Source organism: Notothenia rossii (assembly GCF_949606895.1).
Source record: "Notothenia rossii genome assembly, chromosome: 9".
Lineage (NCBI taxonomy): Eukaryota > Metazoa > Chordata > Actinopteri > Perciformes > Nototheniidae > Notothenia > Notothenia rossii.
In genome coordinates this window covers 19,370,270-19,393,783 of record NC_136907.1, presented here as the reverse complement: position 1 = coordinate 19,393,783, position 23,514 = coordinate 19,370,270, and the positions used below count along the sequence as shown (strand labels likewise).

At 40.7% G+C, this 23,514-nt stretch overlaps 1 protein-coding gene across 1 annotated transcript in view; it reads right to left on the bottom strand.

The window, feature by feature from the left end:
• Window positions 1–602: 602 nt before the first annotated feature.
• Window positions 603–23,514, bottom strand: part of sgcd (sarcoglycan, delta (dystrophin-associated glycoprotein)) — a 125,302-nt gene continuing 102,390 nt past the window's right edge. Inside the window, exons 7-8 of the mRNA XM_079648201.1 lie at window positions 9,437–9,560; window positions 603–3,095 (exon numbers count right to left, since the gene is read on the bottom strand). Coding sequence (XP_079504327.1) covers window positions 2,910–3,095; window positions 9,437–9,560 — 310 coding nt within the window. The 3' untranslated portion in view covers window positions 603–2,909. The remainder of the gene's footprint in view (window positions 3,096–9,436; window positions 9,561–23,514) is intronic.

Here is a 23,514-nt window from a genome sequence, read left to right as displayed (position 1 = left end):
GTAATGCTTTAAACATCATAAGATATAAATAAATGTCATGGGTACTATGGGTATGTTCAGGAGTGTTCACAAGACACAAGATGTAGTTTCTGTTGTAACCCAGATTGTTACGTCTTGTCACGTAGTCAAGTGTTTCCATCTGAAAAGGTCAAAATCTGGTGCCTTATCAAGTAAAACATGTATTAATGCCACGTTTTTTGGAATTATAATGCTAATGATGATGCTTCTGTGTCGTTGGCTGTTACCTATGGCAACACATCTGTTTCTTACACCTTCAGTATGAACAGTAAAACCTTTAAGATATTTTTATTAGAAATATTTAAGTATTGGCCGTTGCAAATTCACCTATATCGCCTAAACAGAATCATTACGCAACCAATTTGTTTACATCTACTTCCCGAGTTTTTAAATGTGATGCTTTTTAGAACACTTACTTGTGGGAAGTCCACTGTAGTTGTAGTGTTAATTATGATTATATTGGGGTTAGAATAGAGCTCTGGTGCTGTAATACAGTGCTGTGGTATCAAATAAACAAATAAGTCAAATAATGAAAATGCTGTTGACATCTTAGGACACCAGATGGGAAGAAATGAACACATAGACTTGTTTGAGAAACTTTTAAGATAACATTTTACATGAACAGAAACACATACATGTTTTCACACAGAATATTGGATCAAAAAACCAAAGCAAAAATATCCAAACTGGGGAGGTTTAGTGGTAAATAGAAAATATAACCCTCTCATCCTTTTGCTAAATCAGGTGCTGACAGCAGGGGGGCTACACTCAGATATGGCTGAAGGTCTTTGCATTCACACAGAGGGAGAGGTTTGTGATTGGGATGAAGCTGAACTGAAATCAGAGATTATGTTACTCGTTGATGCCAAAGAAAGTCTGTGTGATGTGCTTCTTCTTGCCACAAGTGCATTGACATAAGGCACAGGCACAGTTCCCCTCTTTCAACAGAGTGGCTCGCATTAGTTTGTTTTTGTTCTTTTAAAAAATATCCCAGTGCAAGAAACCAGTAGGGTGACCACCGCCGCTGAGCTCCCGTCAGCTTACATTGGAAATGTTTTGTGTGAAAAGAAAGCGTTATAACAGGTTGTGACATTGTTAAGGAGACAGATCAGTTACGCAGCAAAGCAAAACACTATGTGAAAATCAAACAGCTTTTTACTCAGTTAAAAATAGAATGACTACATTAAATAAAATAGAGAAAACACACACAACAGACCAGTAGTTTATAGGTTAAGGTGTTCAAGGCAGAACTATTTCCATGTTCACATCCTGCAAATGTGCCAAACCCCAAAAAATATTTAACATGAGTGACATCATCCCAAAGCAAAGTCCATAGTGAAAGCGGGTTGGTAAACTGAAAACCTTATTTGTCTGTGTTCTGGCTGAGCTGAAGTATCCATTAAACTCATAAGCCATGCAGTCCTTTTGTCAATTACACCAGTGGTTCTCAACCTTTTTGAGTCGTGACCACCCCCAGAATAATCTCTTTAGTGTTTGTTTACCTTGAACAGCGTCGCTAAATGTACTCTCGGCACGCTGTTTTTTTTAAATCTGACTTTCTCTCCCCCTGACACAGAAATTCCCCACTCACGAACACACAATACACTTTTCGTTTTCTAAGGCAAATGATAACACTGTTACAGGCAATGATATGTAAAAAAAAAAAACTTCCCTCGTCTAAAATAGGTTATTTTATTATTAATGTTTTTTTTTTTCGTCTCTGCATAACCATCTGGCAACCCTCAGAAATAATCTTGTGGACCCCCTGGGTTGAGAACCACTGCATTACACCATCCTATATCCTGACCCAATTTGGTCAGGATTGGCCTTAATTAAGTGCTTCCAGCATGCCTATGGGCTTTACAAATGCTTTATGAACAACAGCAAAAGTATGAATCCTTCACTTATCTTCGCTGCGGAGAAGAAAAAAGAGAAATTAGGAAAAATGAGAAGAAAAACGGAGGGGAGGGGGAGTGGCCTGTTGCTATGGGTTATCACCCTAGTGATTCTCGTTCTGAAACACTCTTGAGAGAGAAAAGGAACAGATCGGTGTCTCTTTTAGTAAATCTCTGGAAATTCTCCTCTCAGTTTCTACCAGCAGGATCCTACGAGCAAAGAGAGTGAGTGTGTGCATACACCATGTTAAATGTGTATAATGTGTGAATGCATGTCTGTAAGCAAGTGTGCATCCTCATGTTTGTATGCTATAAATAAATAGCAGAGTCAGGTATAGGTTGAGACCGATATATTACCAATACTGTCCTTTTGTTAGATAATATTAATATCAGCCAGTCAGTGCCCTTTCTATTCAACTAGTTTGAAATATCTTTCTGATCTCAGTGTTAAAACCTTTTTAAAACCTGCAATAAAACACGTTTTTCCATTTATTCATGTAATTCAGTTTAAAACCATGTAACTCGTGCTGTACTTTATGTATAAAGAGCTTAGAGAGATGTACAGTATGTGACACTCAGTGGAGAGTTGTATTGTCCGTGATGCTGTAAATGCTGATTTCAAAGGCTTTTCCTTTCAGAAACGTATAAAATTAGGGGAGAAAATATCTTTTAGTGTTGAAATATTGGCACAAAAGATCAGCTGTCCGCAGTTTCAATCCAAGATTTTCGGTATTGGCCTGTTGAAACATATTGGTTGAGCCTAAATATCAGTCTGATTGTTTGCGATTGTTTGTGAAGTGTATACATCAGTGTGTCTGTATAGTTACAGTATCTGTTATTGTTTATATTTCCATCAGCTCTGGCAGTCTTTGTATGTTGTGTCTGTGATTGCTGTTTATCAGTCCTGGAGGCGGGCAATATGTGAACATCTATCCGTCTTTGGCCGTCTGTCTTTCAGGATATCTGTGTATTTATTTATATATGTATATATTAGTCCTAGAGGCAGACATTGTTGCTGATCTGGCAGGTGGATCCAGTGCCCGCCTGGGACAGGAAAAGCCTCCCGTTCGGGCAAACGCAAACCTCGTAGACAGTCTGCCTGTTCCCAGAGGACGAGGAGCTGGTGGAGGCCTTCCCCTCAGGCAACCGCATCAGGCGAATCCTCCGAGCATCCAGCGAGATCTGAGGAGAGAGAGAGAAAACCGGTGAGATGGGAAGAAGGGAGGAGACATAATGAGCGTATATCAAGTGGGAGGTGAAGTCAAAGAGGTTGAACATGTAGAAAAATCCAGTTTGAAGTTGTTAAAGAAACAGAAAAAAGTTTTTTGAGATCAAGTTTTTTTGCTACACGTATTCAGACCCAGTGCGAAGGAAATATATGCAACTTTGCGCTGGGCTGCAAATAATTCAATATTTATAATGATTTGATGATTTTTTTTTACCAGGGTGCTATACATATAAACCTGTCTTACCTGATGAGCAGGACCGACGTGCAACAGTGCTATCTCCTATTATGCTATTTCTAGGCATATATTATTGTGATTCCATAGATGTGTCTCCCATCATCCAAAAACCCAGTTAACAAACACTAGGTAAAGTATTTTTCCTTCAGTAATGAAGATGTAATTCCAATGTAGACACACCTGTCTTTTAAACCTACAATTCCCAGAAGAGACGTGCCATAGAGAACATGTTGCAAAACACAATAGCCAGCATGTGTAGTTCTGGGGGGGCGTTCGAGTCCAGTTTTGAATAGTCTGCCGTGGTTTCGTTCCATTTCAAAGAGCTTGACGCTCGGCGTAACCTTGGCGCACTGCCACTCCAACATCCAATCCAAGAGCTTGAAGATTAATCACGGGGTTTGTCAACGGGACTGTAGTCCCAAACGATAGCTGGGGATTATGGGTAGTGTAGTGTTTTCGGCCATCCTAAACTCTGCATTTTTTTTCGGATATCATATCGCATTAACTCCACATCCCAACGTGTATTGCGGCTAAAACATCCAATCAGCGAACATGAAAACATTCCCAGTTAAACTTGCAAAAACAAATCGCTAAATAAAAAAATAAAACACTGGCATGTAATTTACGTTAGAATAAATAGAATGGTTTTGAATAATAGATGAGAGTAGAAGCTACGTCACTTTACAGCCCCGCCCACTTTTGGGGAAACCAACGCTGTCATTTGAACGGCAATCAAGCCTGAAGCCACAGAGATCTTCTTCTACTGTCCTTTCTTCTTAGAGGAAGTACAGAAACACCTAACTCTGGATTTGTGTTTTTAATTATGTTTGAGGTGCAATAAACGACACAGCAGCTTTATGGCAAGTTAAAACTATTATTTTCTGCCTCGCTCATGAGAGTAACAGCTGGCGAAATGACAGCCTCGCCTACTGATTTTAATTTAACCATATATCGAGCCCGATTCTCGATTTCAAATGTGTGCTCTAAAATGATATTTATAAATGACTATTATCATTATTATAGGCAAGACAATAAATGGCAAAGATATGTAAAAAATAAAAGTATTTAAGATACGTTCATAAGCAACGTAACGTGGGAGAAAATATGTTTCTAGAAGATGTAGAAAAAATAAATGTATTCATAACAAACGTAAAGTGGGAGAAAATAAGTTTCTAGCTAAACGTAATTGAGAATGCCGTTTAATTCTGTGGGAATGTAATTTTTAGGAGACAAGGTTGCTCCGTTGTACCCCCGTTTTTAGAGATGTGGGTAAGGAGGAAAAGAAAGAGGGTTTTATTTTCTGACACTTTTTGAGTTCCCTGACTGTATGTATAAACTACATCAAAAAGTGCATTTAGCATGATAGGACACTTAATCTCAAAGATAAGAGATGCTATGCCAATTTATAGCTGTAAACTGATTTCCATGCAGTCCTTGGGCAGGTATACACATAACAATCAATAAACATTAAAACATCTGACTATCTTTAAGATAGCACAACATCCGCGTATTCTGATAAATATGGATCTTTTTTTTCTGCATGGGTGAAACATGGGTTTAGATTGTAGTGCCGATTGTAAGTACAACCCATTTAGGCCCATACTACCTATGTTAGTTCTGTTTGAAAGCATTCACACCTTTCAGAAATCACAATTCATTGTATGAGGTTGAAGTCTGGACTAATAGTGACTTTGGACATTCAACCCACAAAGGACAAGTCCAAGTCAAGTAGCTTATAGTGAATTGAGGTGTTTGGACTGAGGCCAACTGGACACGACTGACTCAGGTCGATGGTCAGGATGTGTGACTTTTGGCAGAAAACCAGCTACAGTTTCTTCAATCTTACTCAAATCGCCTCACCTTGATAAACTTCATCTGCCTGTCCTGTCTCTACCTGTTCATGTCACAACTTATTATACAGTACGTTCAACCTCCCTAAGATCCTCACTCTTCATTCAGACCAGAAGAGGAACCCATTTTCTTTCTTTATAGGCTAAAATAATCGTCTTTTCCCCTTTAATCTCTACCTAAGCTAGCCCCCGCTGAAGCATGTGTCTCTTCTCGTCTCTTCACTCTAATTGCTCTCAAAGCAAATCTTTTCACCCGCTCTCCGTTGCTAAGCTTTTGTTTTTCTTTGCAGAACTTCTAACTCACAGGATTGTACTCACACAAATAGTGTCTTTGGCATATAAAACCCTAGCACTCCACTTTGTTGGTTTCCTAGAATATTAAGTAGTCTAGAGATTGAACTCAATTCGCAACTATGCAATTTCCCTGACAACGGATCTTGTGAATAAGAGAACTTTCCCTTCGTTCTTCCAGCTCTTTCTAATATTCAGTGCACACCGACAGTGTATGAGTGAAGAGAATGATAAAGGTCATTTGCTGGATTTTGAGCGTGAGCTCTGATATATGGCAGAGTGATATCCATGAGAAAAGCCACCCAGAATGCATCTGCCTGGTATTGTAGCCTACAGGACAAGAGAGCTTGTCACCTAAAGGTTATCAGATTGCATCTCTGCAGCATGAGACAACACATAGGTGCATGGTAAAAGTAATTCTCTCAAAACCGGGAATAGCCAGAAGATATTGCGAAAAACACTCCGAGATCCATGCTTACAAACAGCTGTGCCAGTCAGATATTTATCAGCAAATTACAACCGACATTTTATATTTTTTAACAATGTAATGCCTTAGACACAATAATGAAGATAACAAAATGGATGGCAAAACAAAAACAAAAATGTGTTTAATGTCTGCTGAGTCCCAGGTCATTCCTTTTCTTTCTAGAGGAATACAAAAAGAGCAAGATACTAGAAAATTCCTTACTACAACGCCACAAACACATATTCGCACACAGCTTCTCATCCACTCATTTTACCCTCTTCAACCCCTCATTGATTGAACAAAACTGCCCTTCTCCCTCTGCGCAGAAACAAAGCACTGCCGCATGAATCCTATCCCTCTCCCCTCTCATCCTTCCTCCCTACCAGCCTCCTGGGGCTCATACAGGGCTGCTGTCTCACTGGCCGAGGAGGGAATGAGCTCTCCAGCCATATAAAAGGTAAAGGAGCCATTACCGGGCACTTCTGGGAGGCATCACCATCAAATGACCTGGAACCCTTTTAAAGCAGAGTCTCAGCTGACTTCCTCAGCTGCTGTTGAGCAAATCTTTCAACACAAGGGGCAAAAAGGGTAGACCTCCGTGTGTGTGTGTGTGTGTGTGTGTGTGTGTGTGTGTGTGTGTGTGTGTGTGTGTGTGTGTGTGTGTGTGTGTGCGTGTGTGTGTGTGTGTGTGTGTGTGTGTGTGTGTGTGTGTGTGTGTGTTTGTGTGTGTGTGTGTGTGTGTGTGAGGCTTGTGCTCATGGTTGTACACTAGCATAGAACAAAGAACATGAAGTATATACATAGAGTGAAAGGTAGGAATCATTTTCTGATTTTTTAACTGACAAATACCCAGGTAGTTCGAACCGACTTTCGATACTTTTGTCTCATATTCATTTATTAGGCATTTCCTACCTGCAACACAGTGGAGATGTAAGCCTACTCTACACTTGTATACACTAAGTAAAACCTGGTAGAGGAAGAATCAGTCATGCAACCTCAACAATTACACTCAATGTCAGAAAAGCGGCAGCAGTTTAAAGCATCCATCATTGTCTATAAGATGCGTTCAAGCACAGCACTGAATGTGGGTCATCCCAGGGCCCAGAACCCAATGTACCACTACCACTGTAGTTATCATGTATAGTGCAAATACAAATTATAAGGCTGGTAGGTAATTTAATTTAAGGTATTGATGATATTATCGATTACCAAGTAGAATTGAAACTTCTAACTCTAACTCAACAAAATAAAACGTTTAAATGGAAGGCAGCCTTGAGTTACAAGTTGTTGCTCTCGTATGTTGTTAGCTGCTAAATATTTGCCCTGGTGGGTCCCTTAAACTATGCAATTATTTTAGATTAGCCAGGAGTTAGACAGCCAAGATACTGGAGAACAGCCTACTTTCAGCTTCCCATCATATCCATGGGTGATATCACAGACACTCTGGCCCTATTTGATTGAGTCTATGGATAAACCACACTGGGTGTAGTTGTGGTCTGTAATTGTGACTACACCCAGCTGTGATGTTGCATGATATTATAGTACCCCAATAAATCACTGCTGTACATGGTTCGGAAAAAGCACACTGACATCTTAAACCGGCTGATCAGACTGAGTGAGGTCACCCTTAATAAGTGTTAGTTATGTGACTGTGAATAGCTTCAGATAGAGTGTGTGTGTGTGTGTGTGTGTGTGTGTGTGTGTGTGTGTGTGTGTGTGTGTGTGTCTATTTCTGTATCGGCCTGTGTGGTTTGTGGGTGTCTAATGACCAAAGACACTCTGTAATTGCAGTGGTGGTGCCAAGGGGGTCCTGAGGAGAGGGGATAGAGTGTGTGTGAGTATGTGTGTGTGTGAAAGATTTGACAAATGGACATTTTGCACGCTAATGGAGCATGAGAACGTATTTCTAATTATGTGAATTGACCATCATAAGTTAACAGCCTTACTGTGGATCACACAGCCGTGAAAACTGATGTGCTGTGGGCGTGGCTACTGCAGTTATTTTTAATTGAACTAAACTGAATCCAAGAACACTTTCCAGAAACAGTGTCTCTCTTCCTCAATCCCATATCAGAGCCTGTCTTCATGTATTTAAATGTTGTTGTGGGAAACTTTTTAAACACTTTCTTCTCCCTAATCCTCCTTTCGGTGATTTAAACAGATCTGACATGACACAACTGCTGCAACGCAAGGAGGTAAATTCTTTTATCAGTGCAGCCGAGCGTGATGAATGTGAGGACTGATGCGTGTAACGAATCAGACGAGGGTTGGAGGAATTTAAGAGCAGGGAGGAAAGAAATAAAGAAGTAGCATGAGAATGACGAGGGAATCAGTGAACAAATTATCAAAAAGGTTAAAAAAGCAAAGTTAAAGACAGAAGGAGGACAGAGAAAGGAGGAGGGGTTCAGATAAGATAGGAAAATGGAAAGTGGATGAAAGTTGTTAAAGTACACATGCGAAAGAACCTCAGACAACTGAATTAGGAAATTAAAGGAGGATATAAGCATAAAAAAAGAGAAAAACTAATCAACTTCTGTTCTCTAATTTCCTGTTCTTCTTCTGTGAGGCTCTAACAGATTCTGGTGGACGGCCAGTATGTGGGAAATTGCCAGAAGCCAAAGCTGGTCCTGGTCCACTATTGTTTGGATTGTTGTTTGCTAAAAATAAGTTTGGACAGGCACCATTTTCAATTGAGAAGAAGCCTTATCAGCCAGTATGGCTTGAGGACAATACAAGATGATTCATACCCTTGCCAATACACAGAGTGGGAGTTTTAGTATTTGTGTATAAGGCTTTTTAGACATAAGAGGACTGCATTTAACCAACAAAAAAAGTGTTTTTATACTTTGTTTGGTCAGTTATCCCAACTCATGACAGAAAGTCTGCATGTCCAATACCAAGACACAGAAATCAAAGTAGCTCAATAGAATTGAACCATCATTACAATTATTATTTAATAACACACAACCTGTCAATATTTCTATCATGAAAAGGCCAATGGTGCTAATAAAGAAAAAGGGCAAAGGGAGCGTGACTTCATTCTTCACTCAGGTAGACACTACTCCAATATATCTTTACACAGCCCCTTAGAGCTCGTTCCATTCTATTAATACCAAACTGTCTAACCCACTTCATGAGGATGCCAGTGATACAAATATCACAATATTAATATTCACTCATTGCACAGAACAACTGTTTGTGCATGGCTACACTAAGTATAGTCCACGTCAAAGCTGGAAGAAGTATTTTTCTTACCTTAAATAAGTTCTGACTGTGTATTCAGACCTATCAGACTAGATTTGAGTGATTTATCAGTGTTGCCAGATCTCAGCAATTCTCTTTTTATAATGAGTAATGCCATCATCGCCTAAGCCATGGCAATAAGACTTGAGTTGGTGAAGTTCTCGACTTTCAAACAGACAAAAAGTTCATTTGCACTTTAGGTTGACGCACCTCTCCGTCTTTGGACTCCAGTCGCAGCTCGTTCCTGCAGATGGCCTGAATGTCTCCGGCCTCAGCCAGGATCTGGATGCCTTTAGGAGCCTCCATCAGTAAGGACCGGGTGGGAGACTCCAGCCTGAGGGTGACACACAGGCACAACACATGTATTCCTGAAAACTGTTTGAATGAGTAGTAGAGAAGATTCTTACAACAATTAAATATATGTACGTTTATTCTGTGAATATCCCTAGTTTGTTGAGTAGAATATTAGACGTTGTTCCATCTTGTTAAATTAGACAGCCTAATTGGAACCTGGTAAACTAAAGAAACAATTTTTCAAGCAGCCTGTTCATTAGATTGTTTAAGCAATTTGTCATCCTGACAATGCACAATTCTTAAGAGATTATTATCACTTTCGCAAATAACAAAAACAAAACGCAGGGAATGAGATCCACCCCCCCTTTTGATTGACATTAGGTATGTAAGGAGAGTAGACACAAATACTGTTGTATAAGTTATTTTACTTTAAGGCAGGCAAAGTTGATTTGTATAGCTCATTCAAACAACAATGCAATTCAAAGTGCTTTATCCATAACATTAAACACATATAAAACAAAGTGAAAAATAAGGGGATTATGAAGAACTTTTAAATACAAACAGAAGTAATTACAAGAGAAATGCTCAATAAAACAGGCTAAAATAGAACAAGACACGTGTAAAATAAAAATATTCAATGTAACAGTTAAGAGTAAGAAATAATCCTTATCAGATAGCCTTGTTTTAAAAGTTTGTTCCAGATAAAAACTTGCCCTCTCCTAAAGTTTTGAATCTGGGGACAAAGGGCAGACCTGACATTGAGAGTTCTTGATGGCTCATAATGTAGCGGAAAATACAACACGCATTTTGGTCCGAACTTCTTTGGCATGAAACCAGTGGCATGAAGACCTCAGAGCTGGAGGGATGTGACCCACTTTTCTTCGTGTCAGTGAGGGCTCCAGCAAAAGTGTTCCCAATCAGCTGGAGCTCTATAAACTACTTAATAACTTTTTTAATAAGACCCTAAAAAGACCCCGTTGCAGTGGAGTGTATACTGAAGGATAAGCATGGACAAGTTTTTCCAAATCTTGCTTAGACTTACGTCCTTACATCCTTGATATATTTTTAAGTCTGACTTTATAAATGTCTTAATGTGATTGATGAACTTCAGGTCGTTAACAACTTGTTTTCAGAGGATTTTGGGGACTATGGAAGTAAAAGCCTTCTATTGTTCATTGTTGTGCTCCTTCCCCTAAAACAGGGGCATTACATCCTCAGTCTTAATGTCTAAAACTTGCTTTGGTTTTCAGAAAGATTCAGAAGCAAGAAACGATTTTGTGGAACACCACAGTGAATGGAGTTTAAATTGAGTTGATCTGACATCACAGCCCACCTGCATGCTGTGGCTGTTTACTATTTTCTGTACGAGGATTTAAAGTCAGCCAACTCCTTTTCCGGTGTTGACAAAACCCCTCAAAGCCACAAGCCGATCTCTAGAGGAAGAAGCAAAGGTGTCAGAACGCTTCAGCAGGTTCAGACCTGCAAAGGAGGTCTCTGTAGACTTCCTGTCTTCCTGTCACCACGGCAGGCATGGCTAGAACCTGTGATATTTTCTCCATAGGGAAGGTTTTCATTGATAAAACACACTGTATTGTGCCGGAGGATTTGGGGCTTTTGTTCTAAGCGAGGAACATCTAGGTTCTTTTTTTAAGCACGGATACAGTAAATGTTATCTATCATCCCCTTGTGTTCAGGGTCTAAGTAAGTATTTCTATGTTAATGTGTCAATGTAGGATCAGCGTCGGCATAAGCTGTGGGTTTAGTTTTTTGCCCATGAGCCTTCTTTTTGGACCTTGAAAACATATTCACATATCCACGAAGAAAATCTGGAGAAGGAAATGACTGAAGAAGAACTATCTAATTTCTAATGTAATTCCCTGCAGTCGGCTGGTGTCACTCCTTGAATTTGCTCCTGTCAGCTTAAATGAACAGTGGTGACCCAAATTCCCCCAAAAAAGAGGAGAGGTGAGAGGAGATGCAGCACAGTATGTAGTTGTATATTACAGAAGTTAAACGTTGAGGGAAATAAATAAACGGCAGCAAGTTTAACTTCTGTTTCAGTACAGACAAACTTGAATGCACCTTATATTACCCCTTAATCTCTACCACAGAGGGTCATGCCTTAACACACATTAATTGGTTAGCCTAAAATGGTGAAGTATTAAATGCACTTAATCGTTGCCTCACTATTGTAGCAATTTTATTATCAATCAGATTTTATAGGATGATTTTAAACAAGTTCTGTATACAATTGTTGAAATAAACAGTTTTTTGGATTCCGCTCAACTCTAAACACATCAGACCAATCAATCACCCCATTAGCCAGTCTCTGTTTGTTTCTCTGTTTTTGCCTGCATCAACAGTGTTGACACAATCCATTTGTATTCTCACTAACCAATGCCACCAGAGGGCATATAACAACAGATTAGAGACAGCACAATTTAAAACTGAACATTAAGTCAACATGGATAACTTTTTATGCTTTACAAAACTAGAGAGTAAACATTGATCCCACAGGGGTTGTGGTGAGAATAATGAAACGCTTTAGACCTTAAGAGCTCAACGATGCATGGAGAGCTCATTGGATGGTGGAGTTTGGTGTTGGGCATCCTTAAACACCCAATAAACCAATTTGTGGAGACTGGCCCAACGCCTTTTACCTCAGGACATGAATTCCTCACAGGGAATTATTGCATACTTAAGAAGGTGTAGTCCATAATATGACAGAGTGCAGTGGATCTGTGTTGCAGCACCTTGCTCTTGCTCTTTACTCCTACTAAAAAGACTCTGAGGAGGGAGAAAAATATGTTTCTTTAGCATTGAAAAGAACTCAGGGGGATTTGGTGTCTATGGATGTGAAATACTCCCTCTAAAGGCGTTCCTGCTCCAAGTTTGCTCCTCAGGGAGTCAGGAGAGAAAACCTTTATGTGTGGGGGTTACAGCCGTTTTCATTTCCTTTCCACAGTGCTTGTAAATTTTTTTCTATTTCCTTCGGTATTATTTCTGCCTTGTTCTAATATTACCTTTTTTCTATTTAATGAATATCTAGATTGAATACATAGTCTGTCTTTGAAAGCTTTTTAGGCTTTTTGAGTGCAGCGGCTACGAATATGGCTTACAAGAAAAGTTTCTCCAGATTAAAAATAAATAGCAGACTTTTTTGAAAAGGCTTGAATGTAACCAACACCCATTGTACACATTGCAACCTGTAGCTGTAAAGAATGCATGCAATGAGGTCATCTCAACCATTCATAACAAGTCACCTTATTGTATTTCACCACTTGATTTCCATTTTTATCTTTATATCCTGTTGTCACCTTTGGCTTTTATGGTTGCCACAACATTTCCCCCGCAGCGATCAATAAAGTTTCCTTTTGCTCTTTCTTGTTTTTTTATTTAACTTTTGTACATCCTTTTATCCATTCTCACTCTTTTCTTGGCAGCATTCGGTATCTGCAACTGGGATCAAAGGTTAATAACTTTTGAAGCTTCCTCCTCATATTGCCAGCCTTCAGATAAAAACAGAAATGATTTGAGGTTTTTGACATGACAGAAATTGTAAACTTGCACAGTCTGAAAGCTGTGGGCAGCTTTCTTAATCTCCTTCAGCTCGACACGTTGCTCCTTTTGTCCTTGGCAACATCGCCTTCTTTGAATTATCTGCAACTGTTTCTTGTGCGGTATGAACACAGTGGTCAGAACAATTTGCTGTTATAAAAAATGTACGCTATGGTGAGTGGAAATGAGCTGCGAATCATAGGTTAAATGGCAATCTCGGCCGATACGAGAGCAGCTTATTGCTTCGCGGGGCTTTGTGAACGGCCCGATATTTTTCTGGGTAACACACCATCCTCTCTATTACTGATCCAGAGTAAGCTGAAGGTGTGGAGGATGAAAAGGGTAGAGAGGGGGAAAAAAAGATATCACTGTGACATTCAAGAAGACAGAGCATGGATATGGTATCCTAATTTGCGACCTATTTTTCCTGATTCTTCTTTCTTGTTCAGAGAACGCTCAGGTAATGGTAATGGAAAACGCCACCTTAAGTAGTGATTTTGTACACAGTATTTGTATTAGTAAAATGTCAGTGTGCAACTCAACTTAAGATAGGATACTGCTGCTGACTTCTAGAACTGTGTGAGTAACACTTTGTTTTTTAGACTTCTCTGTTTCAGTGTGCTCTGTATACATGTTCTGTAGTTGATCTGATTGAAATTGTGATTTTAATCTCAAAACCGCTAAAATGTTTTCAGGCAGAAATTTGGGACAATTATTTTGTACAGAAACCTTACAACAGAACTAACTGGTTGTTAGGGTTTACTTTGATTTAAACATTAAACACTAAGGGCTTTATTGACTAGGGGGAACTGTATTAAGGGTTAACCTCATAACTTTATTAGCTAGGGTTTAATGTAATTGTAAACTTAAAGTTTCATTAAGAACTCAGGATTAATCCAGTTTCAATTTCCTATTGCTGCCCATCAGCTGCAGAGAGTTAACTAAATAAAGGGGCCTGGCCCCACAGCTGTGACAAGTCAGCAATCAGGACTGGTTTCCATTTTAGGCAGCACTTTCCTGGAGCCTCAGACTGACAAAGACAATAGAGTCCTGCGGGAGTCTCAAAGACTGACAAAGACAATAGTGTCCTGCAGGAGTCACGAGGGAGGCAAAGAGGAGGCAAATCCTACTTTGACTGAGCTAAGTATCGCTGGTGTTTTTATCCCCTCATGCTGAAACATGTGTATATTCTCCATTCCTGTTCATGTATCCTCTCGCAATTATCACTGGCCCCGTGCATCTCCTAATCGATATAACCGGCCTGCTCTCGTCTATCCCACATGCTCCATTGAGATCCAACATCTAGTTTCAGGGGGCCTGTGGAACTGCCAGTCAGCTGTTCCTAAGGCTGACTTCATCGCTGGCTACGCTTCCCTGCCGTCTCTGGATTTCCTTGCTCTCACGGAGACCTGGATTACTCCATCCAACACATCCACCCCAGCAGCTCTCTCCACAGCATATTCCTTCTCCCATACACCCAGACCCACGGGCAGAGGAGGTGACACTGGTCTCGTGCTCTCTCCCAACTGGAGCTTCTCTTCAAGCTACCTAACTTCACTCCTTCCACCTTTGAATTCCATGCCGTCACAGTAACCCATCCTATACAATTAACCATTGTTGTTCTCTACCGTCCACCAGGCGCCTTGGGGGACTTCATGGAGGAATTAGATAATCTCCTCTCACACATCCCTGAAACTGGCCCTCCCGCTGTACTTCTCGGAGACTTCAACCTCCAGACAGGGAAGATAGACGAACTAACATCTCTTTTAACCGCCTTTGCTTTCTCACTGTCTCCATCCCCACCAACTCATAAAGCTGGCAATGTCCTTGATCTCATATTCTCAAGGAACTGCACTACTTCTAACCTCTCTGTAAACCCGCTCCACACATCCGATCACTTCTTCATTTCATTCTCTCTACCCCTTTCCAAACATAACAAACTAATCTCTTCTCATCCTGCACCTGTCCGCCGTAACCTCCGTTCCCTCTCCCCCTCTACTCTTACCTCACCGGTGCTCTCAGCCCTCCCTTCCTCTGACTCGTTCCAACTCCTGCCTCCAAACTCTGCTGCAGAAACCCTCCTCTCTCCTCTCTACTCTCTCATCCTCTCTGGACTCTCTCTGTCCTCTCACATCTCGGCAGGCTCGTCAGTCCCCTCCTGCTCCCTAAATGACGCATTGCGTGCTAATAGAACCATCCTTCGGGGAGCTGAGCGGAAATGGTGGAAATCCAAACATCATGACGACCTCCTAACCTATCAGGCTCTCCTCTCCTCTTTCTCTTCTTCGATCTCTCAGGCAAAAAACACTTTCTTTCACATTTTTCGAATTCCAAAAAACGATATTCCATCTTCTCCACCCTCTTGGACCCCCCCAAAGCCCCTTCCCCCTCCTTCCTTCTGTCAAGCGAATTTGTTAACTACTTTGAAAAAAAGGTTGATGATATTCATTCTTCTTTTTCTGACTCACCGTTACTCACCGCTGGGTCACCAGACCCTCCTTTCACCCACACACTGACCTCCTTCTCCCCTCTCTCTCCAAGTGAGGTTCTTACCCTCATTACCTCTGCCCGTCCTACCACCTGTCCTCTGGACCCTATCCCCTCAAACCTCCTTCAGACTATCGCTCCTGATATTCTACCGTTTCTCACCCATTTCATCAACACTTCTCTAACTTCTGGTCACTTTCCAAACAGTCTCAAGGCGGCAAGAGTAAACCCTCTCCTAAAGAAACCCACTCTCAACCCGTCTGATGTTATAAACTACAGGCCTGTCTCTCTCCTCCCATTCCTGTCTAAAACACTTGAACGCGCTGTCTTTACACAACTCTCCTGTTATCTCCATCAGAACAACCTTCTGGATCCGCACCAGTCTGGTTTCAAGGCAGGTCACTCAACAGAAACTGCTCTCCTTGCTGTCTCTGAGGAACTGCACACCGCTAAAGCAGCCTCCTCTGTCCTCATCCTTTTGGACCTGTCTGCTGCATTCGACACAGTGAACCATCAGATCCTCCTTTGCACTATCCAAGAACATGGAGTTTCAGGCTCTGCACCTTCCCTCCTCAACTCCTACCTCAAAGACCGCACCTACAGGGTAACTTGGAGAGGGTCCGATTCCGACCCTTGTCAATTATATACATGGTTCCCTCAGGGCTCTGTCCTCGGTCCCCTCCTCTTCTCTCTGTACACAAACTCGCCCGGACCTGTCATTAGCCTGCATGCTTTTTCATACCACTGCTACGCTGACACTCAATTAATTTGATATTTTCCCCGTTCTGAAACCCAGGTTGTCGCACGCATCTCTGCTTGTCTAGCTGACATCTCTCGGTGGTCTGCTCACCACCTCAAGCTCAACCTTGACAAGACTGAACTGCTTTTTCTACCAGGAAAAGATTGTCCCACTCTTGACCTAACAATCAACATTGGCACCTCTGTTGTTTCCCGACTCAGACTGCAAGGAATCTGGGTGTGACCCGAGATAATAACCTGTCCTTCCATGGAAACATCGTTGCAACAACCCGCTGCTGCAGATATACTCTTTACAACATCAGGAGGATATGACCCCTCCTGACCCAGAAAGCGATGCAGCTTCTGGTCCAGGCTCTCGTCATCTCACACATAGACTACTGCAACTCCCTCCTGGCTGGTCTACCTGCATGTGCCATCCGACCTCTGCAGCTCATCCAGAATGCAGCGGCTTGTCTGGTCTACAACCTTCCTAAATTCTCCCACACCACGCCAAGACACTGGTACTTGCGTACCATGCTGCGAATGGATCTGGCCCTTCCTACATCCAGGACATGGTTAAACTGTACACCCCAGCACGTGCACTCCGCTCTGCATCAGCCAAACGGCTCGCTGCACCCTCACTGCGAAGGGGACCCAAGTTCCCATCAGCAAAAACACGTCTGTTTAGTATCCTGGCTCCAAAATGGTGGAATTAGTTCCCCATTGACATCAGGACAGCAGAAAGCCTACACATCTTCCGGCGCAGACTGAAAACTCATCTCTTTCGACTCCACTTCGAGCGATAAAAAAATAAATAAAAAAACGCACTTAGATACTAACAAAGCACTTACTAACAAAGGACTGGCTTATCTAAAGCCTTTTGAGTATCACTTGAAATGGTTTGGCTCTATGAAACCTGATGTACTTATATGATTCTGTTTTATTCAAGGTTGTATCTTCCTGGTCGAATGCACTTATTGTAAGTCGCTTTGGATAAAAGCGTCAGCTAAATGCAATGTAATGTAATAAGTAATGTGTTGGTTTTCTTACTGTGAATTCCTTTTATTTTATGTTTTTTTTTCTTGGTTAACTTATAATGGCTCTTGCAGTTAAATGTTATGATAAATCAAATAACAAGGTCGAACTGAGAGACAGGAGTGAAGTTCAGACTCAGAGATTAATATAGAAGAATAAAAGGGGTGCACAATAAAACAAAAAAGAAAGACAGCACGTGAGGAGAATAAAAGATGAAGGGCAGAGGGATGATAGGAGAAGAAAGAAGACCAATATATGGCTCGGAGTGGAGGGGTGTCGTTGAGAAAGGAATGAAAGGGAAGATGAAGGAAATTGAACAAGAAGAAGAGGAGGGTGGAGGGTAAATAAGGGCAGGGTGAGAATGGAGAGGGGAGATGAGAGGAGATCATGCTGGAGTGAGGTGGGAGCAGAGGAGATTGGAGATGGCAAGAGTTGAAACATGAGCTGAGAGGTAGAGATTAGGATAAAGAGAGGAAAGGCCTCAAGGCAACGTTCAATGAAAGTCTGACCAAGGTTCAAGGTTCAAGGTTCAAGGTTCTTTATTGTCAAACTAACATAGCTACAGAGTAATTATGTCGTTGAAAATCTTAGGTCACAGGTTTCTCCAACAATGCAATACAATAATACAGATAAGCAGACAATATTAAAACAATATCAAAGTATATTATATTAAAAGTAATACAGAAAAGAAAAATAGTTTTAGTGTTCAGGTGGATTTGCAGTGAGATGCCTTCTTCTAGTGATTACAAATCTCTTCTTCAGCACTGTGTGATGTTGATAAGCTACAGAAACAGGTGTTGCTGAGAGCAAACGTAGGAGATATATGGAAATACATTTAGGGTTATATGGTATTAAAGGAAATCCAAAGTTAATACAAAAATGTATACAGTTTGTTTGTTTTTTTAAGGGCCAAACTTGTAGACATTGATTATAGGATGCGAGCATGTAGAGTGATATAAAACACACCGAAAAAACTCAAAAATAACTGAAATTGGCTTAATTAAATGTGATGTCAACAGATTTCACATGTATTAGGTTAGTTGAAAGTAATAATATTACGTTTAAAGTAATTTATGTGAAATTTGTTGACATAATACATTTAAATCAATTAAACTTTGCAGTTTCTTCAGTGCATAGTGGCTTAAAAAGACCACAGGGTGAAAACACATTCAATAACTGTGTCCCTACTGATTGATTGTTTGCTCTACTCTTTAAAAAACATGTGAATATTTTCCTCTTGCGCCAGATGATATTGAATGCAGCCTCCTGCTTAGGCTTGGGCGGTATGACGGTATTACGGTATACCAGGGTATTTCGAAATACCGTCGGTATGATTTTCAATACCGTGACGTCACAGACTGTGCGCCAAATCACAGATGCGTTTCATTCTATTACACTGACACGGAGTTTTGACAGGGACGACATTGGTTGTAATGCACAGCACGCGCCAGCAGAAGGCAGGGGAGGGCAGTCCGTCTTTCCCGCTCTCAGAGCTCAGCACAGAGCTGAGCTGAGCAAGATGGCGGCAGCATTTGCCGGCCCCGAACTCGGACAACTAGTAAAAAAGAAAAATGTCTCTGCGCCTGTTTGGGACTATTTTGGGTTTACTCGTCGCCAGTGACTTCATCCAGCACAACGAGAGACAGAGGCACTTCTTTGGGAATGTTTAAGACGGGGTGAGTGAGTGTTGACATTTTTTAATCCTATGCAACTGGTTGATGGTTTTGTAGTCGAGGTCGGACGGTTTTAAAAACGAAAGCATTAACGTGCTAAACATTCACGCGAGTAATCCAATGAATCAAATGGAAATAAGGTTTTTAACACATGCACGGAAAAATATTGCCAAACTAGTTAGTGAATATAGCAAACTTTATTCAATAAGTCAAGTATTTACTCCCGGAAAATGTTTATGTATGATGATATATTGTTAACTTAGCTCACTATGGAAACAACGTCGGACATCTACAAACGCGTCCTGTATCCGATCTCAAAATGTGCCATTTGCACAATGTATCATGTATGCAGCCCTTGTTTTGCACTTGCGCGCACGTCGCGGCACTTTGCGAGTGTCTACTGGCTCGGGCTGCATTTTACACCGAACATATAATATACCGTTCGAAACATCTATTTGCCGCCGAACGCCACCTCACTCAAGTCGACCCAAGTCATACCGTCATTGGCGGCTGGTGGAAAATATTTTTGGTGGGGCTGTTGATATAGTGAGTAAAAATGTTTTTTGGGGAGAAATGACCCCTTAAATTGGGACTGATACCGTCATATACCGTATACCACGGTATGATGTCAGCAAGGTATGACGGTATGAAAAAGATTATACCGCCCATGCCTACTCCTGCTGTGCATGTCCGTCCGTCAGCGCACTTTAAATCTCAGCACCATAATGTGTAGCGAACATTGCAGGGCACTGAAAACCGTCCATACAGAAAGAGCCGGGGGACAAACTTCGCCTGATTGAGTTCCTGTGAGTCTATCAAAGCTCCTGCAGGAAGTGAGCCCCTTCACATCTCAATTCACCTTCGAAAAGAAAAAAGGAACCTCACGATTCTCCTCACTGCATTTTTTTCCTTCCTCATCCTGTCCCACTACTGTAAGTATTGTCCTTGTTATTGCTTCATTTTCTCGTCCCTTTATCTGTGCTCTGAATTGGTCGGGAAATAAATCAAGATTCTAGCAAATTCGTCCACGCTGCCATTTAACTTTCACAAAGGCGTTTGTCTGATGCAAGGACACATCCTGTTGACAAGACATTACCTTGCAGATGGATATGGCAGTTACGGTTTTGATAAGAAACTGACAGCTCTGGGTGGGAGATGTGTGTGTGTGTTATCAGGGTTAATATGATATCCCCAAATGGTATTTGAGTCCTCGATTGCTACCTGCCAAGGGGTTGGGGGAGATTAGAGTAAGATTAGATTTTAGTCATGCTCCAACGAGCTCGTTCCCCTTTTCTGACATAATTGGATAGTTTGTGCCATATTTCATTGTCAATTGGCGAGTTGTCACCAAAGATCCATAAACACAGGGAAAGGGGAAAAGGAAAAAACACATTGCGTCGACTCTGACTGTCATATTAGATGAACATTCGCATGATGAGGGGCATTGGATCGACACAAAGAAATGATCTGTACATCACTGACAGGATTTTTTTCGCTTTTTTATTATTCGAAAGGAAGGTTTGGAAAGGAAAGCTGAGATGATTGATGAATCACAGTTCATCTCCGTGCACCACCACTGAAAAAGTGTAATTAGATATTTGTCATCAAAGTCCTCTATCCAACCCCTAATTCCCGTCACGCTCGTCTCTGCAGCATTTCTTCTCTGTCACACAAAGCTATATTTTTCTTTCTTCTTATTATCTCTCTACCCTCTTTGTCTCTTTTTTCTTCTTGTTTCATACTTCCGTCTTATTCTCTTTCTGACAAAAAAGGCCTCTTTTCAATTTTTTTGCCATCTTCATGTCCTTTCAAGCTCTTTCATTGTTGCCCATGTGTCTTTCTTTCTCCTTCACTCTTGTTCTTTAATCTTCACACTTTGTACTTTTGTCATTTATTTTCCTGCTCTTTCTAGATGTTCTTATCCTCACCTCACAGTATGCTACTGTCCCTCCCTGACTCTCATTCAATTCAGATCGAAACAATGTAACCATTTTTCAAAAAACATTTTAGGAGCAGTCTGCAGAAGAGAGCAATTTCCATAGACCCCCATGTTAAAATGCCCAACTTTACAGCAGAAATAAACATGTTTACATTGTGGTTCAAAAAACCATATTCTCTGTATAGTTAGATTCCCCCTTCATGACTATTGATTGGGGGGTGAATCTTTTCTCAACTCATCTGTTTAAATAATATTCAGTCTTAAAGTTGTGCATACATTAGGGCGTGGTCACATTGAGTGACAGCTCTGTCAAGTGACTACTGCTGTTAGCTTCTTGTTTCTCTGCTAGCAGCTCCGTGATGCTACACGGACTCTGCCTGCTCAGTTCATCCGGGGGACATAACTTGAACTCTGCCGTGTTTGTTTGTTCTTCATGCTTATATATCGGACTATTGTGACTCGCTCTGCGGTTAAAACAGACGGTGCATGAATGTGGTTTTACGGTAATTGAAATTCGAGTACTTTATTTATGTGTTTATGATTTTAATCAGCTACGTAATTAATGTTAAGGCTTGGGTTAGCGTGTTAGCGAGTGGTAGCTAGCTAGACCTATGCTAACGATGCTAATTGTAGCCTCCAAGTTAAAACCAAATAGAGAAGTGTTAAGTGGGATAATACTGTAAAACAAACGGCTTCTGTTGGAGGTTGGTAAAATAAGGTCATCCTTGTAACTTAGAGAGATATTTTTATTATGTAGGTAACTGTATGCATCAATAAGGTTAATTTAAATTCGCTATGCTTGAGTATGTAGACAAGCTAACGTCAAAGTAGTTTTGAATAGCAACGTAGTGTATGTGAAATCAACCTCACAATAAGATGTGTGTAATACAATTATTGTCATATTTCAAGATGATTATACTTAGATTACAATATGGTTTGTTGAGCTGGAGTTCATTATTGAGTCTTTAGTAATATCTGAAGAACGAACCCAAACCTTGTTGTTTTTATTAATTGTATTACCAAATTGGTATCAAATAAATAGTAAGCATTTGTAATACCAATTCTTATTATTTATTTGATTGTCATTACAATTGTGAAACCGACTAATTGTGGCTGTAGAACGTGAAAAGACCAGTACAGGACATTCACTAATAAACTACACTTTTATTGTGAAAACAAAGATCTGCACACCGAATATTTTTGTAGTCTATAAGGACCATCATTTGTTTGTGACGGTGTGGTTATTGTCATGCTTATAAAGTGTGGCGAAAAACACAGTCAGCTGATCGAATGCACCTATTTCCACATCTACACTCCATCAGCTGATTATTTCTATTTGCCTCACTTTATGAGCTTCACAACACCTTGGCCTTGTACCGCAGAGTTTGCAACGTCACAAATAAATGGGGCCAATCTTCAGTCAGATGTGAATGTGTAATCTAACATTTTCAGTCAGAGTAATGGACAAAAGGAGTGCAAATACAAATTAAATTTATTGAAATGTGAACCAAAAAATAATCAAAAATGTTTTAAATAAAAAGCACATGTGGACAGAAGGTGTAAACCTATTAAATGTATAAGTAAACACATTTAGTCAAATAAAGTGACAGACTAGGCCTGTGCAGTTGGTATCGGCTATGCCCAGCATGGGCTCCTCCATCAGGCCTGGTCCTCCTCGCAGAGGAAAGACCCTCAGTCCTCTCCAAACCAACAGACAGGACCTCCATCACACGGAGGTTTCTCCCTGAAGTCTCTGCAGCTCTCTGGACACCACGCTGTCTCAATCCGTCTACACTGGATATGAGAGGGGGAAAATGAAAATAATAAATGCTTTAGAGAGACAATAAGAAATATAAAGTTAATTATTGACTTGCTCAGTTTTTTTTGATTGTCAATACTATTACTGTATAACTAATATCTCAGGTTAAGAGGCACCTTCAAATGAAGATTGGTCTTTAAATACATTTATTTGATTTTGTCTTTTGAATTGTTTGTCTAAAGTCAAGGATCTAGAACTGGCACTTATAGTTTTAATGATAGTCTGGTTATAATGCTGTTTGGAGGAGGCATCACAGGTAAGAGCACTAACTAGCTACCATCACATGTACCTTAGCTTGACTTAAATGTATTAAACGTATAATTAAGTGATAGCAAAATATAAATAACTAATGTCATGCAAACATTTTAATATTTGCTTGATTCCAGTGTTGAATTTAGCACAATTGCATACAAACGTCAAGGGATTTTAAGATTCTGAAGTATTATGCTAAAAACTCAATAACTTAGATTATTATTTATAGTTTTGCTGAGTAGTTTCATGTCTGCTTACCTTAGAAACGTAAAATGCGACGACAGTGTGCAGATGGGGAGCATGTTAGCTTAGCTTGGTAGCCTCAGCTATCTCTGGAGCTTCCAGCTCTGTGGCAGCAGGTCCCACCTCGGCTCCGCCTCTTTGCCCTTATTTGGATCAGGCTGGAGCAGGCGGGAGTTGGACTCTGACGTCACTGTTGAGACTTTAGTGGCCGACACCGCCTACTTTATTTAGGCTTCTCAGCAACTCTGCA